Source organism: Canis lupus, chromosome 30 (genome assembly GCF_011100685.1).
Source record: "Canis lupus familiaris isolate Mischka breed German Shepherd chromosome 30, alternate assembly UU_Cfam_GSD_1.0, whole genome shotgun sequence".
Lineage (NCBI taxonomy): Eukaryota > Metazoa > Chordata > Mammalia > Carnivora > Canidae > Canis > Canis lupus.
Genome location: NC_049251.1, coordinates 2,901,989 through 2,929,323, shown reverse-complemented (window position 1 = coordinate 2,929,323; position 27,335 = coordinate 2,901,989). Strand labels below are relative to the sequence as shown.

Genomic DNA, 27,335 nt, shown 5'->3' with positions numbered 1-27,335 from the left:
GTAAAACAACTATTTTAGGGACACCTAGCTGAGTCAATCAGGAGAGACTGTGACTCTTGATCTTGAGGTCATAAGTTCAAGCCCCCATGTTCAACATAGAGATTACTTTAATAAAAGTGAAAAAAATATTTTTTAAAACAAACACACAAAACCCCCATTTTTTTAGGTAAAGTTTTCTGCAACTCTTCCATGGTCTTGCCAGAAACCTGTATTTGACTTGCTACCATTAATTATAAGTAAGAAAATAATCTTTTTTGGTAATTACTTGGTTTTGTTAATAGACTTCTAAAGAGTCTTACTGATGTTTGTTTAAGGGAAAAGTGGAGAGCAAGCCATTTCAAAATAAATTTTTATTCTTTTTTCAGACTTTTAAGAAGAAGCCCGACCACTTTCCTTTTTTCTTTAAGTGTATCTTGAAAGCAGCGTTAGCTGAAACCGATGGTGAATTTTCACTCCATGAACAGACGGTCTTACTGCTTTTTCTTGATCATTGCTTCAATAGTTTGGTAATTTTACTTTTATCTTTGGGGAAAACTTTCAAATGCTCTTGTTTTTTAAGTTAAACATAAATGAAATTACCCTCTATGACCAACTCTTCTTCCATGGTAGTAGGGAAGGAGGATAATGCCAAAAGCTTAATTTTAGCGACTTCTTAAAAACATTTTAGAAGATCCATTCACTTTTAAAATAGATTTGGACTACAGCTCCTTTTTTTCTGTCTAGACTCTAAGAAAAATAATAATCAGAACTGAAAGGTAGAACAGCAAAGAGTCTGGCTAATTTGAATTTTGAGTAATGAGGTCTGTGCCACAAGCTGCACACAAAACTACCTTTATTACTTTTCAGTCATGCTTCATGCACAGGCTGCAGGTCAGCAGGAGAGTTGTATTCTGAGTTGACTGATTAGGGGCAGTTGTAGATGATCTTTGAAAATCTCTTAGGTTGCATATGATACATTTTCATCTTTCATAAGAGTATCTTCAAAATAATTAAATATGGTAATTAATATTTTATTCGCGCTTCTCTACTGTGGTTATGTGGAGGTCTGTACCTATTTATTTAAAAATAAGTGCTTCTGAACTGATAGTGCAGGAGAATGGATGGGATTCTTTCTTAAGAATGGTTGTTAAAAAAAAAAAAGAATGGTTGTTAATAGATGGATGGTTATTACTTGTAGGTACTACCTCACGTGAATCTTGTAAAGGCATTAAAAAAAGATTTGTGAAGCCCTAAGTGAATGCTACTATTCTCTTTATCATTTATTAAACTACACAATGCAGATGTAAATATAAACATGGTTATCAGAAATTGAACAAAAACAAGATTTATTTAGTATTAGTTAGGTGCTAGATTTGATTAACTTAAAAACTAGTTTATTATTGAAATACTTAAATTTTTTCAGTATGCCATCAGTTCTTATTACTTGAGGTAGTTAGGTCTATGAAGTAGTTGCAAACACGGAATTGACCAAAACTGAACCATTGCTCCTAGGGAAAATATAGAGTTAGGTGCCTACAAGCCTGCAGTCACAACATTTTCATCAATCAGTCAATACATAATCTTGTTTTATGTGTTTCTGTTTAAAGACACCTTATGTAATAATATATTGTTGACTCATTAACATTGAACTCATGGCCAACAGCACTGTAACTGAAGTCTGAACAAACCTTATCATAACATATGTATTTTCTCTATAAGGCACATCACGGCCTTCTTGCACATAGGAACACTGACCAGCACTTCAAGCCCTTAATAGGAAATATTAAGATATCATTACTTTGAAAGTATTGGTGGCATGTTTTCACCCAAGGACTTAAAATTAAAAGGTAGTATATTCCTTATATAAAGATTTAAGTTAAAATATTGGTATGCTTATAAATTTGTTTTCTTTGTGCCTTAAACAGGAAGTAGACTTGATACGGAGTCAAGTACAGCAGCTTATCTCCCTCCCAATGTGGATGGGCTTACAGCCTGTAAGTATCTAGTTTCAGACACTTATGTGTATTTGTGTTATATAAGTGGGAAATGGTGGTCTAAAACTGTGTAGCATTAATATAGATTTAAAATGATAACTAAAAATCCCTTTTCCTGCTTAGAAAATATATTTAATACAGTATGCATTAACTTATCACACATGTAGTTTTTGTAGTTTTAAAGTTTTTAAATGTAAGCTAGTAGGTGTTTGTCATTATTATGAGGTAAAATAAGGTAGTATCTATTGAGCTCATAAAGAAAGGATTAAATTAACAAAATGTGGTTATTATTTCTGTGTGTGTCTTTGGATTAGACTAAATACAACTTGAATTTTTTTATTTCATACGATTAGAACGTACACATAGCTATAGGAGAAGGTCTAGATAATGTTTATTAATGACTTCATTATTTTTTTCATTAAAGACTTACTGGATCATATCTGTTACTATCAAAACCAAATTAATTGATCTTGGGGAATAAAGTTATATAACTATCAAATTTCAGAAATTTAAATAATAAATTCACTCAGAATTTCATTTTCTGCATGTGGGTTTTTTGCAGATAGACAGATATGCAAACTTATTCATAGGTACCAGTTGATGGTGATAAAAACAGACTTATGTAGATGAATGCTAGATTAAAACTGGTAAATGCCATTTGAAAGAATATAGTCATGTGGACATTTCCTTGTTTACTAGTGACAGCTGTTTCTATGTTCAATGTTTCAGACTCATTTTTCAAATTTCAGTGATTATACTAATAATTGTTAATGCTCTAATTTTTCAAGCTTAAATCCTTCATTTTAGAAATAAGAAAAATTTAATTGGTTATTGAACTTAAAACCTTGAGAGAAAAGGCAGTTGTTGTTATTATCTTTTAGTTATTATCAACAATTGTTAGAATTGAATAGTTTTTAAAAATAGAATTATTTCTTAGTTTTCAGGTTTTATCATGTTGCTTTCAGGTTTTATCCCGTTGTATCCACACTGGAAAAATAGCTAGTAGTTGAGCTTGTCTTTAACCTTGTAAATTTTGGGGTTACTGTTGATGTAATATCACATCATTCTTTCAGGCACGATTGGAGTTAGAATTAAAAAAGACACCTAAGCTAAGAAAATTCTGGAACTTGATTAAAAAGAATGATGAAAAGATGGATCCAGAAGCAAGAGAACAGTATGTTGCCAAAGCTTTGTTCCATGTTAGTTTGTTATGGTGGCTGTGAGTCTAAGATGATATTGACTAGTTTGTTGTTTGCTTTATATAAGGCTGAACCAAATAAATAATTAAGTGCTTTTACTGTCAGAGGAATATTTTATATAAAGATCTAAAGGGGAAGCCACAATATCAACATGTTTTTCTCCCTTTTTTTTCCTCTGCCACAGTGATAAGTATATCACTGATCTTCTCCTGTCTATTAACCATAATTTGTCTGTCATGGATAGTTCTTTATTTTCTCCACCTCTTCAGGCTGTCAATCCAAGTTTTCTTTTTTTTTTTACTCTTACTCTTAACAATGACTTTTATACACTATCGTTCATTTATTTATTCATTCAATAAAAAAATCATAAACATTTTGCCAGGTACTATTTTAGATATAGAGGATATAGCAGGGAACAAAATGGAAGTAATTCCTGTTCTATAGAGCTTACATTCTAGTTAGGGAAGACAGTAACAAACAGATCAATTATTTAGTATATTTGATGGTAGTATATTCTAAGGAGAAGAATAAATCAAGTATAAGGATTAAAGAAGCAGGTGAGGGTTATGGATTCTTTTAATAATAATTGTTATCAGTTGGTTAAGTCTGTCAGCAAGTATTTATTTCACCAAATAAAATGCTATTAGTAGGACATGGGGAAGATCTACATACTCTAAGAGTTCTCTCTCTCTCTCTCTCTCTCTCTCAGGCTAACTGGTCTAATTGTAACCTTGCCTTATCTACATGATGACTGTTGGAGCAGCACTCCTTGCTCTGTCTCCATCTTTTATTGTTCTTTTCCACTCCTTTTTCTTGGCTTATGTAAATATGCTGAAGACTCCTTTCCCTTGGGCCTATGATAACTTTCTAACTCTATCTTATTTTTTCTTCTACTTAGGAAAGTGCTCTATACATGTGTAGCTAATAATGAAAGCCATGAGTAAGATGATCTAGTGAGATACATAAACAAACCATGAAAAGAGGGTTAAGGACAAAAAGAAGTGAAACCTGTAGTTATGCTGGCGGTTACTGAAAATGGGAAGAACTGAGAAAAGTTATGTGTCAGTGAAATGAATTTGAACGTAAGGCAGTGAAAACTATAAGGACAAGATATTAGGGTCAGAGTAGGAAAATCCCTTCTTTAATTTTCCAACTCTAGTCTCATTCATTTCTCATGGTGACTTCCCACCCAACAGCCTCTTGATTAAACTAATCGCATGGCATCTGCATTATTTGACTACTCTTTTTTTTTTTTTAAACCCACTCTCAGTATGATTTAACCATAAATCTCTGTGGCCCTTTCTTCCCTGCTTTCTTATCTTCGTATGACCCTTTGCTATGTACAGTTGACCCTTGAACAGCATGTAGGTTGAGGGCACTGATCCCTCCAACCATACAGTCAAAAGCCCATATATCATTTGTGACTTCCCAAAAAACTAACTGCTGATAGAAGCTTCACTGGTAACAGTAAGTGGACACATATTTTGTATACTATATCTATTACATACTATACTCTTACAATAAAGTAAGCTAGAGAATAGAAATGTTAAAATAAGGAAGAGAAAATATATTCACAGTATTATAGTGTATTTATTGAAAAAAATCTGCACGTAAGTAGACCTACAGTTCAAACCCATGTTGTTGAAGGATCAACTATACTTCTATTTGCCATGAACTCCAGTTTGTATTAAGTAATATCCGTTGTTTTTCCTCCATTGCCTTTCTGCCCAGTCTCTCTTAATTCTTCCAGACAGTAGGGCTTGGAATACTACAGTCCTTTGACTAGCAATTTGTATCCCATCAGCCAGTTCTACTGGATCATCTTTTGTCATTTTTCTTCTTGTCTATTCATATTGCTGTTGTCTTAAAACAAGCCTTCACAGCTCCTGACTAAAGCACTCCAATAAATTCCTATCTGGTGTTTCTTCCAACTTTCCCACAACAATGAGCCTTACTAGCCATCTTTATAGAAAATTTTAGTTTTGGGATGCATGGGTGGCTCAACAATTGAGTGTCTGCCTTGGGCTCAGGGCATGATCCCAGAGTCCCTGGATCGAATCCCATATTGGCTTCCTGTGGGGAGCCTGCATCTCCCTCTGCCTATGGCTCTGCCTCTATGTGTCTCTCACGAATAAATAAGTAAAATCTTTTAAAAAAAAAAAAAAAAGAAAAACGAGAACGAAAATTTTATATTCTTTGCCATATTCCTATTCATAAAGTTTCGGTAATTTTCTAGTTCCCATAGGATAAACTCTGAACTCCTTGCAGTGGCATTCAGAAATCCCCAGCTATATTTTGCAACTCCCCCAAATCCTTAGCCCAGTCTATTCATTGTTTCTTAAACTAAGTTCTTCTTTAAGTACCCTTTCCTCTCTACTCCACTTAATTGAAGGTTAATGTAAGCACTTCTAGACAAACTGTTTTAGGCCACTAAAGTACTTTCTTCTTCTGAATTCCAAAAATATGCTCTGTGTTTTTTATTGAAATGCCAGCTGTTTGTGTAATGGTTAGAATATGTGTAGTTATTAAGAGAATAGTCAGACTTAAATAGGCTTCACACTCACTTGCCGTGTAATGATGGGCAAGTTAACATCACCTCTTTGAGCACGAGTGGGAAAATCGGAAATTGGGACAGTAAGTAGTACCTATTTCATAGGACTGTTGTCAGCATTAAATGAGATTATCCATGTGAATAATCTGGCAGCTCAGATCCTGGCACACTAAGTGCTCAGTTAATGTCAGCCAGTTTTGTTAATTACATGCTGGTTTGTGTTTACTGATTATCTTTAAATTATAATACTTGTCATTTCAAGTATATTTTCGTCATTGCCCTCCTTTGTATTTCTAGCAGGACTGGCATAATCATTTGCAGCTGTCCAGTACCTGATGAATGTTTCTTCATTGATAGGTACATAGTGCATCTTAAATTAGTAATGAGTAGAAAATTGTTATTTATTTATTTATTTATTTATTTATTTAAATTTTTATTTATTTATGGTAGTCACAGAGAGAGAGAGAGAGAGAGGCAGAGACACAGGCAGAGGGAGAAGCAGGCTCCATGCACCGGGAGCCCGACGTGGGATTCGATCCCGGGTCTCCAGGATCGCGCCCTGGGCCAAAGGCAGGCGCCAAACCGCTGCGCCACCCAGGGATCCCTGTTATTTATTTATTAAGATTTTATTTATTCATGAGAGACACAGAGAGAGAGGCAGAGACACAGGCAGACGGAGAAGCAGGCTCACTACAGGGAGCCCAATGTGGGACTCAATCCCCAGAACCTGGGATCACACCCTGGACTAAAGGCAGATGCTCAACCACTGAACCCCCCAGGTGTCCCAAAAATTGTTTTTTTACAGCAACATTTAATTTTTAGACATTGTAATATTCTACTATATGTAATACTTCAAACATACTGAAGTATAAAATTGCTTAACTACATACTTAAACATTAAATGTTGAACCATGGGGCAGAATATAAATGCAATTTTGAAAACTTTCTAGTTCTGACCTTTAAATCACAAGCGAAAACTTTCACAGTAAGAGAAAGGGATGTTTTCTTAGCTGGCTTGTTATACAAGTAATGAGGCATTTCTTTTTCTTCAGGTAGTCTTGTATTTACATACAAAGAAGCAGCTGTGTGTTCAAATTATGGTCCCAATTCCAGAGAGAAATGGGACATTTGAGCAGTGTAAGAAAGGCTTGTTGGACATTTAAATATTACTTTTGAAATAATTACTTTTCAAAAATAATTTGGTGAATGTTATTCTCTGATTTAGATCCTTTCAAGAAAGAAGATTTCTTTCACAGCTCATACAGAAGTTTATCTCTGTGCTGAAATCAGTGCCACTTTCCGGTAACTATCTTATCAGCTCATTTGTGAAGTTGTTACGTGCCTCTGTGGTATTTTCTAGTCTCTAATCTAAAAACCTTCTCTTAGAATAGTTTGAAATCATAATGACAACATATCTGTCCTCCCCTTTTCATATATATTACCAGTCTAAGTATTGTAACTGCCTTAAAAATTCACATATTTAAAAGGTACCTGCATGGTTTTTTTAAATACTCATTTACTTAGCAAATATTTTTTGAGTTTGCTTGCCAGACCTAGTTCCTGAACAAGGTGCTGGGATGCAGTGATGAAGAAAACAATCAGAGACCCATGTGGCATTTATAATACGTTGCTGAATAGTGCTTTTAAACATCAGATACTGTTTGGAGGGGAGAGAGTTTGAGCTACAAGACAAAATGAGAAAGATTTCCCTCCAACATGGCCTCCATTTATTAACGAAACAAATATATGTTGGGTAGACTATATACTTAAAAATATACCATGATTATGCTACATTTTGTGTGTGTGATAATGCCTAATACCAGGAGGGGTTAATTACATCATGCTGGATTTGTAAGATCTTTATAAGCATTTAGTGAATGTACAAAGAATGTTTTTTACTTAATAAAGGTGTATATATGTAAGCTATGTCTTTGATTAATAAAATTTTATTTCCTAAGTGGGATATAATCTAAGAATAGCTCTGTAGATGTAACATATTTATATTTTTTGCATCAGAGATTACCACTTTGTTTAAACTAAAATACAAGAGAATTAATTATAAATGCTGACCTTTCAAGTAATATTTTACAACTGAAAATCATACCTATAATTCAGCAAGGAATAGATAATAATGCTGATTTAGCTAGATTGGATTAGAGACATAATGCTCCTTGTATCAGTATAAAGAAAAAATTGTCATATGCTTATAATCTAAGTCACTTAGTATTTTTAAGATGTTCAATTAGTGGCTTAAATCTAGAAGGAAGACTTAGGTTTAGTTTTCTTGGCACAAAAGGTAGTAATAGTGCTTAGAACTACTAATGCCTGTAATAACTATGGCCATAAAAATTGACATCTCTGTGGAATGTTAATCTTGGGTCATCCAGCAAGGTTTGAAAATCAAGTAACAACAGCAACATAGGACCTGCTGTAATTTTAACAATTTATAAACCACCAGCTGTTGCCATCGTTTATATATAGCCAGAAAACAAAATTTCTTAGTTTGACCTTGAGCTTTCATCAAAATTTGTTAACTCTGGCAGAGGAGCCAATAGGATGATGAAAGTAGTGTGCCTGTTCAGAAAGGGTAAAGATGGATGGTTTATAGAGTTAGAAAACAGAAAACTGGTTTTTAAAAAAATAAGGATTATAGTTTCATTTTACAGGGTTGTGAAAAACAACATATCAATATCAGTTGTTACAAAGAAAATCTGTGTAGGTTGATCTGAGATGTCAGGACTGCTTTCAGAAGAAAAGAAAAAAAAAACCCCACAATACATGTAAGAAGCAAAAGATAAAGATATCTTGGTGACTGAAATAGGAATGAGAAGGTTTCAGCTCTGAACAATATGCCCAGTAGGGCCAACTTCCACAAAAACATGCAGCTTTATTCACCAGAGCTCAGAAGTTGAGTGGCAAGCATCATGTTCTAATTTTAATTTTAAATAGGCCATTGCCAGTAATTTTCTCAAACTATAAATAAAAATACAGAGTTTGCTTGCTTTTTAAATTTTGGACAAAAATAGTTTTCTTTTACAGTAACAAGAATAAAAAATAGAGGACAAGTTTGAATGGATTTAATTTAAAAGTTGCTCCTTTCAATTCTTTAGTTTCAAGAACTATATGACTAGACTGTTGCAGAAAACCTGGATTCTAGTTCTAACCAGCCATGGTCTAGCACTGGGTTAGTCATTGCTAGGAGTCCTTAAACTAAGCAACAGTAGGGACCCTGGAATTACTTCCTTTTTAATTGACACAGTCTTGGCAAGATATAGTTTAGCTGGTAAAATGGTAGACTTTCCTGACTTTAGGAAAAAAAAAAAAAAAAAAAAACAAAAAACAAACTTGTACTCTAAAAGTTTGTCATGTTACAAGGTTGTAATTATTTAAGAACAAAACTAAGTGTTTTTTAAAATAGTACATTAATACTCATGAATAGCATAAAAATAAGGTAGTGATTTAAAAATATTTCATTGCTTTGTCATTGACATTTTTTTAAAGATTTTATTTATTTATTCATGAGAAACACAGAGAGAGAGAGGCAGAGATATAGGCAGAGAGAGAAGCAGGCTCCCTGCAGGGAGCCCAGTGTGGGACTCGATCCCAGAACTTCAGGATCACGCCCTGGGCTGAAGGCAGATGATCAACTGCTGAGCCACCCAGACGTCCCTATCACTGACATTTTAATGTCAAAAGTAATATATACAGTGGAAAAAAACTCCTAACAATTGTCTTTTAATTAGTTTGGTGTGTACCTTTCCCATCCATTTTCTTTGCATTCTAAAGATACCAATCTGTATCTGCATGTACACATATATGTATGTGTTAGTGTATATGAGAGAAGTTCTAGATGTTTAGTGTGTGAAGACAAGAAGGGAAGTGGGTCAAGAACTAATGTAAAACTGCCTTTTTAGTTTTGTTTTGTTTTAAACTGCCTTTGTAATTTTTGTATCATTGAGTTTTTTCAAATCTAGTCATTTAGTATAGGTCATTTATTATGACTAATTATTACAGACATTAGTAGATCTATCCACTTTAAAAATATTTTTGCAAATCTCATTTTTAAAATATGTTTCTGATCTTAGAGAGGTTTTCATTTTCTTTTATCTGTAGAGCTAAATATAAAGGTAAGGTCCTGCTTTTTTTGAAATACAGGTGAGGTCCTTACTCTGAATCATGGTCCGGTCCTGATGAGTAAGAGACAAATGACAGTTTCAAAAAATAACTGCCAGTTATAAGATACAGTGTATAAAATGGCCTAAGTAAGAAAATTCTTACATGGTTTCTCTGTTATGTCTAGAACCAGTCACTATGGACAAAGTTCATTACTGTGAAAGATTCATTGAACTTATGATTGACCTAGAGGTAAGAATGTGCAGTAACTTTTCTGTTACATCATCTTTAAGGGGGATAAATTAAGCACATGACTATATGAAATATTTCTTCATTACCCCAAACTGGCCTTGGTTTTTTTTTTCCCCTGTTTCTTGGTGTAACAGAGAGAGGAAAGTCAAAAGTAGTTGGACCTTGAGGTTTTCAAAAAACTGTCAGATGGCTGTTATTTGTAGAAAAAAATATTATGTAGTGTAGTTATTAAACATGAGTCTAGCAATAACATTTTATTTTCTATCATATTTTAATACCCTATCATAGAGGTTTTTGGGTTTTTCCCCCCATCATAGAGTTTTAATAGTGGCTGAAGTTATGGGTTTATGGCCATCTCTTTAATAAATCTCACTTCTCTAAATGTGCATAATATTGTTGATGAAGAAAGATATAGTTGCTATTGTCATTTTTTTAAATAAAGATTTTTAAAAAAGATTTCATATTATTAGCTGCAAGATTTTGACAGAAAGTTCAGATGCAGAGTTGATATAATTCAGATTGAATTCATTTACTTTCCTTTCCCTCTTCACTGCAGGAAATTGAAAGAAAATCCTTTGTGTTCATTTCTTATCAGGAGGGAGAGGGTGGTTTCTTGACATCAGGATTAGAGTATTGGACTAGCAGCCATTCATGAGATCTTTATTCAGATTCTAGTTCTGCGAGTAACTAATTTGTAACCTCTGAGGATCTCGATAACCTCATCTATAAAATGAGGATATTTGATTAGATTAGTGGTTTTCAAGCTGATAACCAGTATCCTAGCATTGTTTTGCTGACTGTCACAAGGGGAATGTGGGAAAAAGATTAGAAAAAGAAGTCTCCACTCAGGGGTCCCCGGTTCCTTTTCTCTCAGAGTAGCACCACTTTTAAATCTAAACACAGTATATATTGGGATTTCATATAGGATTTTGTTTGAAAACTACTGGCCAGCATATCTGTGAAATTTCTTCTAGTGCTAGATTTTATTTTTAAACGTTGCCACTGAGTTTATTTACTGCATGGACCAGACCTCTTGCTTTGTGCACAGTGTTTTTTGGGAGACTAGAGGGTACTTGTATGTGATTTGATACTTATGAGCAAAATAGTAGATTTTACCTCTAGCTGCAGAGAGCATACAGACTTATTGCCATGCTGTTTATTTTTTCTAGGCTCTACTCCCCACAAGGCGCTGGTTTAATACTATCCTTGATGACTCCCACCTTTTGGTTCATTGTTACCTTTCCAATCTTGTTCATAGGGAAGAGGATGGCCATCTTTTTTCCCAGGTAAGCATTGATATATCTGAACTGTTAAATATTTTCATTTCTAAATTTCTTTTTTTTTGCCATGCAGCTAAGAGGACCAGTGGATGATATTAAAGGAAATTTTGCTAAGTGTTGAGTTGAATAATGTAAATTCCTAATTAGTCATTTTAAAGTAAAATCAAGTCTTAATATAGAAAATGAATGAATGAAGAGCTTTTGTTAATCATGTGATTTTATTATTGGACTAATTTATAATTTTGGCAGTGTAGTCCCACATACTCATATTTTATGTTAGTAATCACTATGGAATACAATAGATGAGGAGCATTAATTTTAAGAGAACTATGCCCTAATTTCATGGCTGTCTTTCCATAAGATGTTGGTGACAAAGACAGTTGATAGCATGGAAATGCTCATTTGGTACCTTGGGTAGAAAGTTGCATTAGTGTTTCACATTTGCTGTATCACAACTCCTTTATAGAAGAAAAGTCTTCTAACAGACTTCTAACACTTGCCTTTCAATGAGATTATACTTGGAGATACAATGTGTGTGCGTGTGCGTGTGTGTGTGTGTGTGTGTGTGTGTGTTTTAAGATTTTATTTGAGATAGCACGACCACAAGGGACGGGGAGGGGTAGAGGTAGAGGAAGAAGTAGGCTCTCCATTGAGGACGGAGCCCAATGTAGGGCTTGATCCCAGGACCCTGGGATCATGTCCTGAGTTGAAGGCAGACACTTGACCTTGACTGAGCCATCCAGGTGCCCCTATATATTCTTTTTAAGAATTCTTTTATTATTTATTTATTCATTCATTCATTCATTCATTCATTCATTCATTCATTCATTTATTTATTTATTTTAGAGAGAGAATGTACAAGCTAGAGGAAGGGCAGAGGGAGAGAAAGCAAAGGAATCCCAAGCAGACTCCCCACTGAGCACAGAGCCTGACTTGGGGCTCAATCTCACAACCCCGAGATCACGACCTAAGCTGAAATCAAGAGTCAGACGCTTAACTGACTACACCACCAAGGCGCCCTAAGCATTCTTTTATCTTGTATTTATATTTTTCTCATTCTTTTATTAATTTCTACCCAGGGATTTACCAATACATTAAAATTCTCATATCTGATCTGCCACAGGTTAGAATCAATAATAAAGATTTGGAGTGAATGCAACAAGTAGACTCTTGATACCACCGTCGCTATGAAGGGAAAGCAGGCCTTCATTAGCAACAATAATTAAGCCAAAGGAAGGGCTTGATGGCCATGGAGACAGATGACAGGAATAAATATCTTCACTTTCCTCACCCTGCTGCTTTTCCCTAATAGAAGCAGTACACAGAGGAGAATTTCTCCAATTACAAATTCCAAAACCTTGTTCAGAAAATTCTGTGTTAAGTGGCTTAAATTAAAGACCTCAGGGTTTCCCCCTACTGGTCTAGTTATATAAATTTGCAGTGATGTAATTTGTTTTTTTCCATTAGTGTTTGGCTTTCATCATTTAGGTCTTTAATGTCTATTCATTATTGAGATTGCAGTATAAGTTCCTTTCTGTAGAAGTAGACCATGTATATGAAAAAGACTTTAACAATTTATTCACTAGACCCACACTTTATTCTCACACAAGTAAAACATGTTTTGAATATGTTCTGAAGTGTTTGTCATAGTGTTTACATTCCAGAGATCTTCAGCACTTCTGGGAGGTTATAAGGATTTGTTTATTCTTTATAATAGTTTTTGTTCATGGTTCCTTATTCTTATATTCACACAGTTTATTAATGTAAACATATCCTTTCAGCTTTTAGACATGCTTAAGTTCTATACTGGTTTTGAGATTAACGACCAGACTGGAAATGCTCTGACAGAAAATGAGATGACCACAATTCACTATGACAGAATTACTTCTCTACAGGTAACTGAAATGCAGTTCAGTCTATGCTTCTGCTCCATCAAGTTGGGTCATAGTTTCTTATAGTACAGGTAGAAGAAAGTACTATTTTAATAATATTTTCATTTTGAACTTTTGAAATACTGCTAATTCTGATGAATCCATGGGGGAAAAAATGGCTTTCTTCAGTTTTGAGAATCAAGATACTGATAAATTTGACACTCAAATTTCCTGTCGGTTGTTAGACCAATTTGGTGCATATATTTAACCAGTTTCATTTTGTTTGTTTTCTATTACTGATCTCATCTTGTTCATACTCTCTTTGGTAGCAGAAAGAAGCTTCTGTTTGTCACTTTGAAGAAATTCCATTCTTAATGTTTTAAAGAGTCATTTTGGGTAAAGACTTGGTCAAACTTAAGTTGAAATTGTCTTCCATAATCGATTCCACTCTGCTCTCCCTCTTTCCCAGAATGACATCTGGGTATGTGGAGGCACTGTGATAGCCTCATTGTTTTGGAAGAGGAATGATCTGCACAGTGTCCCATTTCAGAGGTCTTTTCCTGCTCTTCTCAGGGCAGTGGTGTTTTGTCCTTCCACTTCTGCCCTTGAAGCCACCACAGCTGGTATGGCATGTGATCTGCTTTCTTGGCACCAGGCAAGGGATGATGATTGTTCCCAGGGAATTTGACTGTGTCCTTGCTGATGAGACTCCAGCCTTGCTCTTGGTGGTGCTGGAGTTCTCCTGAGAGCTTACTCCCATTCATTTCCCAGCTTAAACAGCTCACTGAGGCTGGGGTCGCAAGGTCATTTTGCTATTACCTGTAGTAATCTAATGGCACGTTCACCAGTAACCTTGGCAACTTGTGATGCCACCTACTATGGGGCACATGAAAATTTCTGGATCTTTTCTGTGCCTCATGGGCATTAAGGAAGACTAGGGATGTTATCTTAGATGCTCTTCCGTAGTCACTGTAATGCTATTTCTGTTTCCTTGCAGCTTATCCCATGTTGGTTAGTAGTGTTACCCTGCAAGGTCCGTTCTTTCCAGAGCTCCAAAGTAAAAGTACAAACTACTGGGCTTTTGAATTCTCCCTCAAGCTGTCTCCTCAGTGGGAATTTCCCTTGGAACTTTCTTTCAGTTTTGCTGGGCCAGTTCTTTTTTTTTTTCAAGATTTTATTTATTTATTTATGAGAGACACAGAGAGAGAGAGGCAGAGACACAGGCAGAGGGAGAAGGAGGCTCCATGCAGGGAGCCCGACCTGGGACTCAATCCTGAGTCTCCAGGAACACACCGTGGGCCAAAGGCAGCGCTAAACTGCTGAGCCACCTGGGCTGCCTGGGCCAGTTCTTGATAATAAAGAATTTTGTTTTATTTTTCTCCCTGTCAGTGAAGCTAGCTTTCATGACTATTCATGTATGTTCAAAATACAGCATTAGAAATAAAAAAACTAAACATTGACTCTTTGTTGTTTTTGTACTCCTGCTAGAATAATTCTAGTTTGTTTCCTAGTTTGTATTGAATTCTGGCTAAATAAAGCAAAGGTCACATATGAGAAGCATGTAAGAAAGAGAAGAATAAAAATATTAAGATATTTTTATTTTGTAGTATGTAAATTATAGTTGATTATAATAATATGTAGGCATTAGTTACTGATTTTTTTGTTTTCTCTTTTCTAGAGAGCTGCTTTTGCACATTTCCCTGAACTCTATGATTTTGCCCTCTCAAATGTGGCAGAAGTAGATACTCGGGAATCTTTGGTCAAGTTTTTTGGACCTCTTAGGTAAGCTGACATGAAAGGAAAACCGGATTTTAATTTTCTTTTTTGTTTTTAATCATTTTGCATTATTAGGTAATGTAACTTATTGCACCACTAAAATTAGTACTTCTCTCTTGCAGTTGGTGTCTTTAAGTCACTTAGATATAACTTTGATCTTCTATTTTAGGGGGCAAGATTTATATTTTTTGTGACTTCAACTTTTTTCCTAGATCATAAGTTTTTCTTAGAGTACAACATATAACTGGTATCCCATCAATTATAACATAAAGCAGGAACCAGTAAATGTTCATATATGATGTCAGAAGTATGAGAAAAATTTTTGTGTGTTTAAAATTTATGAAATTAGTAATATTCCTTGACACTTAGCTAATATGCTTTTTTGAAAATGGTAGTAATACATTTATACTACATGGTAGGTACTCTATTAAGTGTATAAATAATCCTCAAAATATTCAGGTGAGGACAAGGTACCATTTTATTTATGTATGTATGTATGAATGATGAATGACAGGGTACCATTTTAGATAAAAGGTCACCAAAACACAGAATTGATAAGTCATTTGCTTAGGTCAAATAACAAGTAAGTTGCAGAGATAGAAGTCCAACCTAAGTAGTCTGATTTTAAACCTAAGCAGCTAACTTTTAACTGCTCTGTTATCTCCCTATTGTCTTTAATTCTTGAGAGAAATTATGTTTAGTTTATTGGCTCTCTAAAATGAAACAAACTTGGTTTCAACTTGAAAGTTGGTTTGGTTTTTGATATTCATAAAAAGATTTATTAGTAACTCTTATCATAAACATGAAGATCTATTTCATTCTCTTAATGAACTACGTAGAATTCCATTGGGCAAGTCTACTATGCTATTTTTTAATCACTCTCCTGTTAACAGATTTTTACTTTCTAAATTTTCGGCCATTACTAACAATTTAGTAATGAGCAACATCGTTTCTACATATATATAAAAATTCTTAAAAAAAAAAAATTCTTAGTATTGACTCCCAGAAGCAGTATAGTTGACTCAAAGGGATTATGTATTTAAAATTTGTTACATATTGCTAGATTTCCTTCAAAAAAAAATAAATTATACCAACAGCATATGAGGATTTATTTCTTTCCTTACCAAGTAAGTGTACTAGTCTTTCATTTTTGCCAATCCAAGGATAAAAGAACCCTCCTTGTTTTTTACTTTGCATTCTGTGATTATATTGTGGAAATTGAGCATCTTTCAATTTTTCTTGGCCACTTGCATTTCCCCTGGAAGTTTCTTGTTATTATATTTTGGTATTTTGTACTTCACTGCTTGTCATACTGAATTTTTTTTTAAGTTTTTATATATTATATATATATATATATATACTAATATTTTGTCCAGTTTGTGTTGCACTTTTAGTTTCTCACTTTTAAACTTTGTTTCATTGTATTTTGTTATTACGAGTGTTTTAGGTTTTTAATTAATCAATTTGTTAATTATTTTTGAATAATAACATGGTTTGTGTAGAAGGCTTCATCACAAGATTATAAAATATTGTATTTTTAAAACACTTCCATAGTTTTGCTTTTTGTTGTTTTTTTTACATTCAGTTTAGCTGCATAATGCATATGGAGATTTTTGCCCATAGTGACCCTTTACACTCCTGTAAATTATGGAGGATACTAAAAACATTTTTTTAATGTGGATTTTAGCCATTATATTTACTACATTAGAAATTAAAACTAGGGGCACTTGAGTCGCTCAGTCAGTTGAGCGTCTGCCTTCAGCTCAGGTCATGATCCCAGGGTCCTAGGACTGAGCCCCACGTAGGGGTTCCCTGCTTGGTGGGTAGGCTACTTCTCCCTCTCCCTTTGCCACTCCCCCTGCTTATACTTGCTGTCTCTGTCTCTCTCTTTGTCAAATAAACAAAATCTTCAAAAAAAATTTAAAACTAGAAAAAATTTAAAGACTTTATTAAAATCAATTAAAAGCCTTTTCGCATATGTAAAAGCATATGTAAAGTCTTAGCATATGTAGTGTTAATGAAAAATACATTCCCCCCAATTTTTTTTTTAAGATTTTATTTATTTATTCACGAGAGACACAGAGAAAGGCAGAGACATAGGCAGAGGGAGAAGCAGGCTCCATGCAGGGAACCCAGTGTAGGACTTGATCCCAGGACCCTGGGGGGTCACAACCTGAGCTGAAGGCAGATGCTCAACCACTGAGCCACCCAGGTATCCCTATATTCCCCCAAATTAAAAATATATAATATAACATACAGTGCAGTATTGGTTTCTAAAGTAGAATTCAGTGATTCATCACCTATATACAACATCCAGTGCTCATCACAGGTGCCCTCTTTAATGCCCATCCCCCATCCATTTCCCTCCATCCATCTTCAATTCTCTGTTGTTAAGAGCCTCTTATGATTTGTTTCCCTTTGTCCTTTTTTTCCCTTCTGTTCCCACGTGTTCATCAGTTTTGTTTCTTAAATTCCACATGTGAGTAAAATCATATGGTATTTGTCTTTCTCTGACTTACTTCAGTTAGCATAATACGCTCTAGCCCTATCCACATTGTTACAAAAGGCAAGATTTCATTCTTTTGATGGCTGAGTAATATTCTATTTTATATATATGCCTCCTCTTTATTATTCAGCTAGTGGACATTTGGGCTCTCTCTGTAGTTTGACTATTGTTGATAATGCTGTAAACATTGGGGTACATGTACCTCTTCAAACCTGTATTTTTGTGTTCTCTGGGTAAATAACCTAGTAGTACAATTCAATTGCTGGGTCATATGGTAATTCTGTTTTTAACTTTTTGAAGAACCTCCAAACTGTTCTTCAGAATGGCTGCACCAGATCACATTCCTACCAACAGGGCACTAGGGTTCCTATTTCTCCACATCCTCTCCTACACTTGATTTTAACCATCCTGACTGGTGTGAAGTCATATCTCATTATGGTTTTGATTTGTATTTCCCTGGTGATGTGTAATTCTGAGCATCGTTTTCATGTGTCCATTAGCCATCTACAGGTCTTCTTTGGAAAAGTGTCTTCTGCCCGTTTCTTAACTGGATTATTTGGTTTCTGGGTGTTGAATTTAATAGATACTTTATAGATTTTTTTTGTATATTTTTTTATTGGAGTTTGATTTGCCAACATAGAGCATAACACTCAGTGCTCATCTATCAAGTGCCCCTGTCAGTACCTGTCACCCATCAGTACCTGTCATCCAGTCACCCCATCTCCCTGCCCACCTCCCTTTCCACTACTCCCTGTTCGTTTCCCAGAGTTAGGAGTCTCTCATGTTCTGTCACCGTCTCTGATATTTCCCACTCATTTTCTCTCCTTTCCCTATAATCCCTTTCATTATGTTTTATATTCCCCAAATGAATGGGACCATATAATGTTTGTCCTTCTCCGATTGCCTTACTTCACTCAGCATAATATCCTCCAGTTCTATCCACGTTGAAGCAAATGGTGGGTATTTGTCATTTCTAATGGCTGAGTAATATTCCATTGTATACATAAACCACATCTTCTTTATCCATTCATCTTTCGATGGACACCGAGGCTCCTTCCACAGTTTGGCTATTGTGGACACTGCTGCTATAAACATTGGGGTGCAGGTGTCCCAGCATTTCACTGCATCTGTATCTTTGGGGTAAATCCCCAGCAGTGCAATTGCTGGGTCGTAGGGCAGATCTGTCTATTTTTAACTCTTTGAGGAACCTCCACACAGTTCTCCAGAGTGGCTGCACCAGTTCACATTCCCACCAACAGTGTAAGAGGGTTCCCCTTTCTCCGCATCCTCTCCAACATTTGTGGTTTCCTGCCTTGTTAATTTTCCCCATTCTCACTGGTGTGAGGTGGTATCTCATTGTGGTTTTGATTTGTATTTCCCTGATGGCAAGTGATGTAGAGCATTTTCTCATGTGCTTGTTTGGCCATGTCCGTGTCTTCCTCTGTGAAATTTCTGTTCATGTCTTTTGCCCATTTCATGATTGGATTGTTTGTTTCTTTGCTGTTGAGTTTAATAAGTTCTTTATAGATCTTGGATACTAGCCCCTTATCTGATGTGTCACTTGCAGATATCTTCTCCCATTCTGTAGGTTGTCTTTTAGTTTTGTTGACTGTATCCTTTGCTGTGCAGAAGCTTTTTATCTTGATTAAGTCCCAATAGTTCATTTTTTGCTTTTGTTTCCCTTGCCTTCATAGATCTATCTTGCAAGAAGTTGCTGTGGCCAAGTTCAAAAAAGGTGTTGCCTGTGTTCTCTAGGATTTTGATGGATTCTTGACTCACATTTAGATCTTTCATCCATTTTGAGTTTATCTTAGTGTATGGTGTAAGACAATGGTTGAATTTCATTCTTCTGGACGTGGCTGTCCAATTTTCCCAGCACCATTTATTGAAGGGACTGTCCTTTTTCCAGTAGGTAGTCTTTCCTGCTTTGTCGAATATTTTTTTTTTTTGCTTTGTCGAATATTAATTGATCATTGAGTTGAGGGCCCATTTTTGGGTTCTCTATTCTCTTCCATTGATCTATGTGTCTGTTTTTGTGCCAGTACCATGCTGTCTTAATGATCACAGCTTTGTAGTACAACTTGAAATCTGGCATTGTGATGCCACTGGCTCTGGTTTTCTTTTTCAATATTCCCCTGGCTATTCGGGGTCTTTTCTGATTCCATACAAATCTTAAGATGATTTGTTCCAACTCTCTGAAGAAAGTCCATGGTATTTTAATAGGGATTGCATTAAATGTGTAAATTGCCCCGGGTAGCATTGACATTTTCACAATATCAATTCCTCCAATCCATGAGCATGGAATATTTTTCCATCTCTTTGTGTCTTTCTCAATTTCTTTCATAATTGTTCTATAGTTTTTAGGGTATAGATCCTTTCCCTCTTTGGTTAGGTTTATTCCTAGGTATCTTATGCTTTTGGGTGCAATTGTAAATGGGATTGATTCCTTAATTACTTTTTCTTCAGTCTCATTGTTAGTGTATAGAAATGCCACTGATTTCTGGGCATTGATTTTGTATTCTGCCATACTGCCGAATTGCTGTATGAGTTCTAGCAGTCTTGGGGTGGAGTCTTTTGGGTTTTCTATGTACAGTATCATGTCATCTGCAAAGAGGGAGAGCTTGAGTTCTTCTTTGCCACTTTGAATGCCTTTTATTTCTTTCTGTTTGATTGCTGAGGCTAGGACTTCTAGTACTATGCTTAATAGCAGTGGTGAGACTGGACATCCATGTCGTGTTCCTGATCTTAGGGGAAAGGCTCCCAGTGTTTCCCCATTGAGAATGATATTTGCTGTGGGCTTTTCATAGATGGCTTTTAAGATGCTGAGGAATGTTTGTCCCTACACTCTGAAGAGTTTTGATCAGGAATGGATGCTGTATTTTGTCAAATGCTTTCTCTGCATCTAATGAGAGGATCATATGGTTTTTGTTTTTTCTCTTGTTGATAGGATCTATCACATTTATTGCTTTACGAGTGTTGAACCAGTCTTGTATCCCAGGGATAAATCCCAGTTGGTCATGGTGAATAATCTTCCTAATGTACTGTTGGATCCTATTGGCTAGTATCTTGTTGAGAATTTTTGCATCTATGTTCATCAGGGATATTGGTTTATAATTCACCCTTTATGGTGGGGTCTTTGGTTTTGGAATTAAGGTGATGCTGGCCTCATAAAACGAGTTTGGAGGGCAGCCCAGGTGGCTAAGCCGTTTAGTGCCACCTTTGGCCCAGGGTGTGATCCTGGAGACCGGGGATCGAGTCCCACGTCCTGCTCCCTGCATGGAGCCAGTTTCTCCCTCTGCCTGTGTCTCTGCCCTTCTCTCTCTGTGTGTCTCTCATGAATAAATAAATAAAATCTTAAAAAAAAAGAGAGAGAATTTGGAAGTATTCAGTCCCTTTCTATCTTTCGGAACAGCTTTAGTAGAATAGGTATTGTTTCTTCTTTAAACGTTTGATAGAACTCCCCTGGGAAGCCATCTGGCCCTGGACTTTTGTGTCTTGGGAGGTTTTTGATGACTGCTTCAGTTTCTTCCCTGGTTATTGGCTTGTTCAGGCTTTCTATCTCTTCCTGTTCCAGTTTTGGTAGTTTGTGGTTTTCCAGAAATGCGTCCATTTCTTCTAGATTGCCTAATTTATTGGCATACAGCTGCTTATAATATGTTTTTAAAATCATTTGTAGGATCCCTGGGTGGCGCAGCAGTTTGGCGCCTGCCTTTGGCCCAGGGCGCGATCCTGGAGACCCGGGATCGAATCCCACATCAGGCTCCCGGTGCATGGAGCCTGCTTCTCCCTCTGCCTATGTCTCTGCCTCTCTCTCTCTCTCTGTGACTATCATAAAAATAAAAAAATAAAAAAATTAAAAAAAAAGTAAAATCATTTGTATTTCCTTGATATTGGTTGTGATCTCTCCTTTTTTTTTATTCGTGATTTTATTAATTTGAGTCTTTTCTCTTTTGTTTTTAATAAGGCTGGCTAATGGTTTATCTATCTTATTAATTCTTTCAAAGAACCAACTCCTGGTTTTGTTGATCTGTTCTACAGTTCTTCTGGTCTCTATTTCATTGAGTTCTACTGGAATCTTTATTAACTCTCTTCTTCTGCTTGATGTAGGTTTTATTTGCTGTTCTTTCTCCAGTTTTTAGGTGCACGGTTAGCTTGTGTATTTGAGTTTTTTCCAATTTTTTGAGGGTTGCTTGTGTTGCAATGTATTTCCCTCTTAGGACTGCTTTTGCTGTATCCCAAAGATTTTGAATGGTTGTATCTCCATTTTCATTAGTTTCCATGAATCTTTTTAATTCTTCTCTAATTTACTGATTGACCCATTCATCTTTTAGCAGAATGCTCTTTAACCTCCACGTGTTTGAGTTTCTTCCAGATTTCTTCTTGTGATTGAGTTCTAGTTTCAACGCATTATGGTCTGAAAATATGCAGGGGACAGTCCAATCTTTTGGTGTCTGTTGAGACCTGATTTGTGACCCAGTATGTGGTCTATTCTGGAGAAAGTTCCATGTGCACTTGAGAAAATTTGTATTCAGTTGCATTTGGATGTAAAGTTCTGTAAATATCTGTGAAATCCATCTGGTCCAGTGTATCATTTAAAGCTCTTGTTTCTTTGGAGATGTGCTTAGAAGATCTGTCATTTGCAGAAAGTGCCGTGTTGTAGTCTCCTTCTATTAGTATATTATTATCTAAGTATGTCTTTAGTTTTGTTATTAATTGATTGATATATGTGGCAGCTCCCACATTAGGGGCATAAATATTCATGATTGTTAAGTCCTTTAAGTATGATATAGTGTCCCTCTTCATCTCTTACTACAGTCTTTGGGATAAACTTTAAGTTATCTGATATGAGGATTGTGACCCCAGCTTTCTTTTGAGGACCATTTGAATGGTAAATGGTTCTCCAACCTTTCATTTTCAAGCTGTACGTGTTCTTAGGTCTAAAATGAGTCTCTTGTAGACAGCAAATAGACGGGTCTTGCTTTTTTCCAGTCTGAAACCCTGCGCCTTTTGATGGGATCATTTAGCCCATTCACGTTCAGAGTTACTATTGAAAGATATGAATTTAGTGTCATCGTAATACCTATTTAGTCCCTGTTTTTGTGGATTATTTCTTTGGGCTTCCTCTTTCTTTTTTTTTAAGATTTTACTTATTTATTCATGAGTAACAGAGAGAGAGAAATAGGCAGAGACACAGGTAGAGGGAGAAGCAGGCTCCATGCAGGGAGCCCAACACGGGACTCGATCCTGCATCTCCAGATCACATCCTGGGCTGCTGGCGGCACTAAACTGCTGAGCCACTGGGGCTGCCCAGGTTTCCTCTTTATTTTACAGAGTCCCCCTTAATACTTCTTGCAGAGCTGGTTTGGTGGTCACATATTCTTTCAGTTCCTGCCTGTCTTGGAAGCCCTTTATCTCTCCTTCCATTTTGAATGAGAGCCTTGCTGGATAAAGTATTCTTGGCTGCATGTTCTTCTCATTTAGGACCCTGAATATATCCTGCTAGCCTTTTCTGGCCTGCCAGGTCTCTGTGGAGAGGTCTGCTGTTAATCTAATATTTCTCCCCTTGTCTCTTGCTGCTTTAAGGGTTTTCTCTTTATCTTTGAATTTGCAAGTTTTGCTATTAAATGTCAAGGTGTTGAATGGTTTATATTGATTTGGGCGGGGGGGGGGGGGGTCTCTCTAGCTCCTGGATCTGAATGCCTGTTTCCCTCCACAAATTAGGGAAGTTCTCAGCTATGATTTGTTCAAATATCTTTTCTGGCCCTCTGGCCCTTTCGGCACCTTCTGGAACCCCAATTATATGTAGATTTTTCCTTCTGAAGCTGTCATTTATTTCCCTTAACCTTTCCTCATGTCTTTTAATTGTTTTTCTCTTTTTTCCTCAGCTTCCTCCCTTGCCATCAACTTGTCTCCTGTGTCACTCACTCTTTCTTCTACCTCATTAACCCTCATTGTTAGGACCTCCAGTTTGGATTGCAACTCATTTAATTGATTTTTAATTTCAGCCTGATTAGATCTGAATTTTCCAGTCATGAAATCTCTTGATTCCTTTATGCTTTTTTCCAGAGCCACCAGTAGCTTTATAATTGTGCTTCTGAATTGGCTTTCTGACATCGAATTGTAATTCAAATTCTGTAACTCCGTGGCAGAGTACTATTTCTGATTCTTTCTTTAGTGGTGAGTTCTTCTTTCTAGTCATTTTGCTCAGTGCAGAGTGGCTGCGTCAAGAGTATCAACCACAACCTAAGTAAATTTCACCTTAAATGATTTTGCCTAGGTCAGAGACCAGTAATTGCAAACAGCGATCAGAACAAAATAAAACAAAAGGACCACTAAAGTGAAAAATTTTTAAATAACGTAGTAAAAAATAAAAGGCCAGGAATCTTAAATAAGAAGAGAAGAAAAAGAAGAAAAAAAAGGAGGGGGGGGGGACTGGGAGATGGTGGTAGTGGTGGTGACAAAGTTGTGGAGGGAGTATGTTGTCTACCTGAGGGGTCCTAGAGGGTGATCCTCTTGGTTCTGAGTATATTAAGTTCTATATGTTAGAAGGTGCTCAGTCCTAAATTTATATAAACCAGAAATACTTGTAGAGGGCCCCAACATTGACCACCAAAACATAAATGAGATAAAAGAGGGGGGCAGAATGGGAATGAGGAATCTCACAAAATGAACCAGCACGGTATACCACTTGGTTCTGGGTGCATACTGGTCATGTTTTAGAAGGTATTAACTTACACCATTGTAGAACAAAATGAGACAGAGAAAGCAAAAAACATAGAACAGAAAAAGCATATGTTGTATATCTCCCAAAATTGAGTATGTTAAAGAGAATCTGGAAGTGGAAAATATATCTAGGAACTGTAATTGTAGAAATATTAAAGTCAAAAAGGAGGAATCTTAAAAATGAAGAGGTGGTAAAATATTGTAGTTAAGGTGGAAAAGAGAAAAAGATTGGAAATTTACAGTCTGATATAAAAATAGTTGTACTGGAAAAAAGGAAGAAGAAAAATAAAGGAGGGGTACCCTCTGGTTCTATATACTGTAAATTCCTCGACTTCCTCTGAAGCTTTCCAGTGCTGCTGGGTCAAGAACTTACTCTTCCCTTGTCCTTCCAGCTGGTCTTTTGGGGGAGGGGCTGGCTGTGCTGACTCTCAGGTGTGTGCACCTGGGGAGCTGCCCCGCCCCCTACCAGGTGGCTCAGTGAGAGCTGTTTACCCTGTAAGGCCCCTGTTGCCTGGAGGCCCCACTCCGTCCCAGGCACACGGTGACACAGGGAGGAACAACAGTGGCGGCGGCCAGCTCTCCAGCCCTGGAGTCAGCTCCCACAGTAACTACCGCAGCTCCCAGTCTGCACTGGCCTGGATGCTCCCGGGGCAGGGGCGCTTATCTGCACAGGTTGGGGGCCCCCGGTGGCAGGAGAGTTATCTCCTTCCTGTGCGCCCGTCCGGGGGGAGCGCAGGATCCTGGGCTGTGTCCCCCGGAGCCCTGGGATCTGGGGCCTGTGCTGCTGTAATCCGGGTCCCGGGCCACGGCCCAGAAGGCAGCAGGGCGCAGCCCCCTCTGTCTGGAGCCCCGCCTGACCGACCGGGTTCTCCCCGAGGCCCCATCGGGTGCGGGGCTCCAGCCCTTTACCGAGATTGGCCCTCTGTGTGGGGGGCGCTCTCCCCCCGGCCACTTCCTCTGTTAGTGACTCCGAGAGACTGGAGGCTCCGCGGCCCCTCCTGCGGTTCTGCCCGCTTTCCCTGCTGAGCCCCTTCCACCCGGGAAGAATCCAGTGTGGATTTTTAAAGTTCCTGCTTCTCCGGGGCGGGGCTCTCCCGTCCCAGAGGCTCTCGGCGCCCCCTTCGCCCCCCACCCTTTGGCCCGGCTCCTCGCGGGCCCCTCCCCCACTGGATTCTTTTGTTTTTCCCTGCCTTCCTACCTTGTTAGAAGCGAAAAGCCTTCTCTCTGCACGTTTCGGCTGTTCTCTCTTTAAATCTCAGGTCGAGTTCATAGGTTTTCAGGACAATTTGAGGTTATCTAGGTAAGTTGGTGGGGCCAGGTGAGGTGAGGCACCTGCACTACTCTGCCATCTTGCTCTCCGATTCTTTATATATTTTAGATACTAACCCTCTATCAGATATGTCATTTGTAAATATCTTCTCCCATTCCATAGGCTGCCTTTTATTTTTGTTGATTGTTTCCTTCTCTGTGCAGAAGCTTTTTATCTTGATGAAGTCCCAGTATTTCATTTTTACTTTCATTTCCCTTGCCTCTGGCAATGTGTCTAATAAGAAGTTGCTGCGGCCAAGGTCAGATAGGTTTCTGCCTATGTTCACCTCTAGGATTTTGATCGTCTCCTATCTCACATTTAGGTCTTTAATTTACTTTCAACTTATTTTGTGTATGTTGTAAGAAAGTGGTCCAGTTTCATTCTTCTGCATGTTGCTGTCCAGTTTTCCCATTACCATTTGTTGAAGAGACTGCCTTTTTTTCCATTGGAAAATAAATTGTATGTGGCCTTTATGACATTAAAGTATATTCCACTTATCCCACTTTGTTGAGGGTTTTTATCAAGAATGGATGCTGTATTTTGTCAGACGTTTTTTTCTGCATCTATTGACAGGATCATATGGTTCTTATATTTTCTTTCATTAATGTGATGTATCACATCAATTGATTTACAAATACTGAGCCACCCCTGTGGCTCTCAAATAAATCCCACTTGATTGTGGTGAATAATTGTTTTAATGTACTATTGAATTTGATTGCCAGTATTTTGAGAATTTTTGCATCCATGTTCATCAGGGATATTGGCCTGTAATTCTCCCCTTTATCTGGTTTTGGAATCAAGGTAATGCTTTGTAGAATAAGTTTGGAAGTTTTCCTTCCATTTCTGTTTTTTTGGAACAGATTGAGAAGAATAGGTATTAACTCTTCCTTAAATGTCTGGTAGAATTTTCCTGGGAAGCTCTCTCGCTCACAACTTTTGTTTGTTGGGAGATTTTTTATTACGGATTCAATTGTTGCTGGTTATGGGTCTGTTCAAAATTTCTGTTTCTTCCTATTTCGGTTTTGGTAGCTTGTAAGTTTCTAGGAATTTGTCCATTTCTTCCAGATTGCCCAGCTTGTTGGCATATAATTTTCCATAGTATTCTCTTATACTTGTTTGTATTTCTGTGGTACTGGTTGTGATCTTGATTTCTCATTTCTTTGATTTGTGATTTTATCTATTGGGTCCTTTCTCTTTTTTGATAAGTCTGGCTAGGGACCAATTTTATTAAATCTTTTGAAGAACCCTCTCTTAGTTTTGTTAATCTGTTCTACTAGTTTTTTTGTTTCTATATCATTTATTTCTACTCCAATCCTTATTATTTCCCTTCTTCTGCTGGCTTTAGACTATTTGCTGTTTCTTTTCTATTTCCTTTAGGTGTAAGGTCAGGTTGTATATTTGAGACTTTTCTTGCTTCTTGAAGAAGGCCTATATTGCAGTATACTTCCCTCTTAGGACTGCCTTTGCTGCATCCCAAAGGTTTTGAACTGTTGTGCTTTCATTTTCATTTGTTTCCATGTGTTTTTTAAATTCTTCTTTAATTTCATGTTTAACCCCCTAATTCTTTAATCTCCATGTATTTGAGGTCTTTCCAAACTTTTTCTTGTGGTTGACTTCAAGTTTCATAGTGTTGTGGTCTGAATCTATGCATGATCTTGATCTTTTTGTTCTTGTTGAGGACAGATTTTTTGACCCAGTGTGTGATCTCTTCTATGGAATGTCCCATGTGCACTCAAAAAGAATGCTGCTTTCAGATGAAGTGTTCTGAATATATTTCTTAAG

The 27,335-nt window shown here is 36.9% G+C and overlaps 1 protein-coding gene across 1 annotated transcript in view; it reads left to right on the top strand.

The window, feature by feature from the left end:
* Positions 1-27,335, top strand: part of AQR (aquarius intron-binding spliceosomal factor) — a 99,413-nt gene that overhangs the window by 19,018 nt on the left and 53,060 nt on the right. The window contains exons 6-13 of the mRNA XM_038579970.1: positions 366-506; positions 1,905-1,973; positions 3,047-3,147; positions 6,949-7,025; positions 10,024-10,088; positions 11,258-11,374; positions 13,150-13,263; positions 14,918-15,021. Coding sequence (XP_038435898.1) covers positions 366-506; positions 1,905-1,973; positions 3,047-3,147; positions 6,949-7,025; positions 10,024-10,088; positions 11,258-11,374; positions 13,150-13,263; positions 14,918-15,021 — 788 coding nt within the window. The remainder of the gene's footprint in view (positions 1-365; positions 507-1,904; positions 1,974-3,046; positions 3,148-6,948; positions 7,026-10,023; positions 10,089-11,257; positions 11,375-13,149; positions 13,264-14,917; positions 15,022-27,335) is intronic.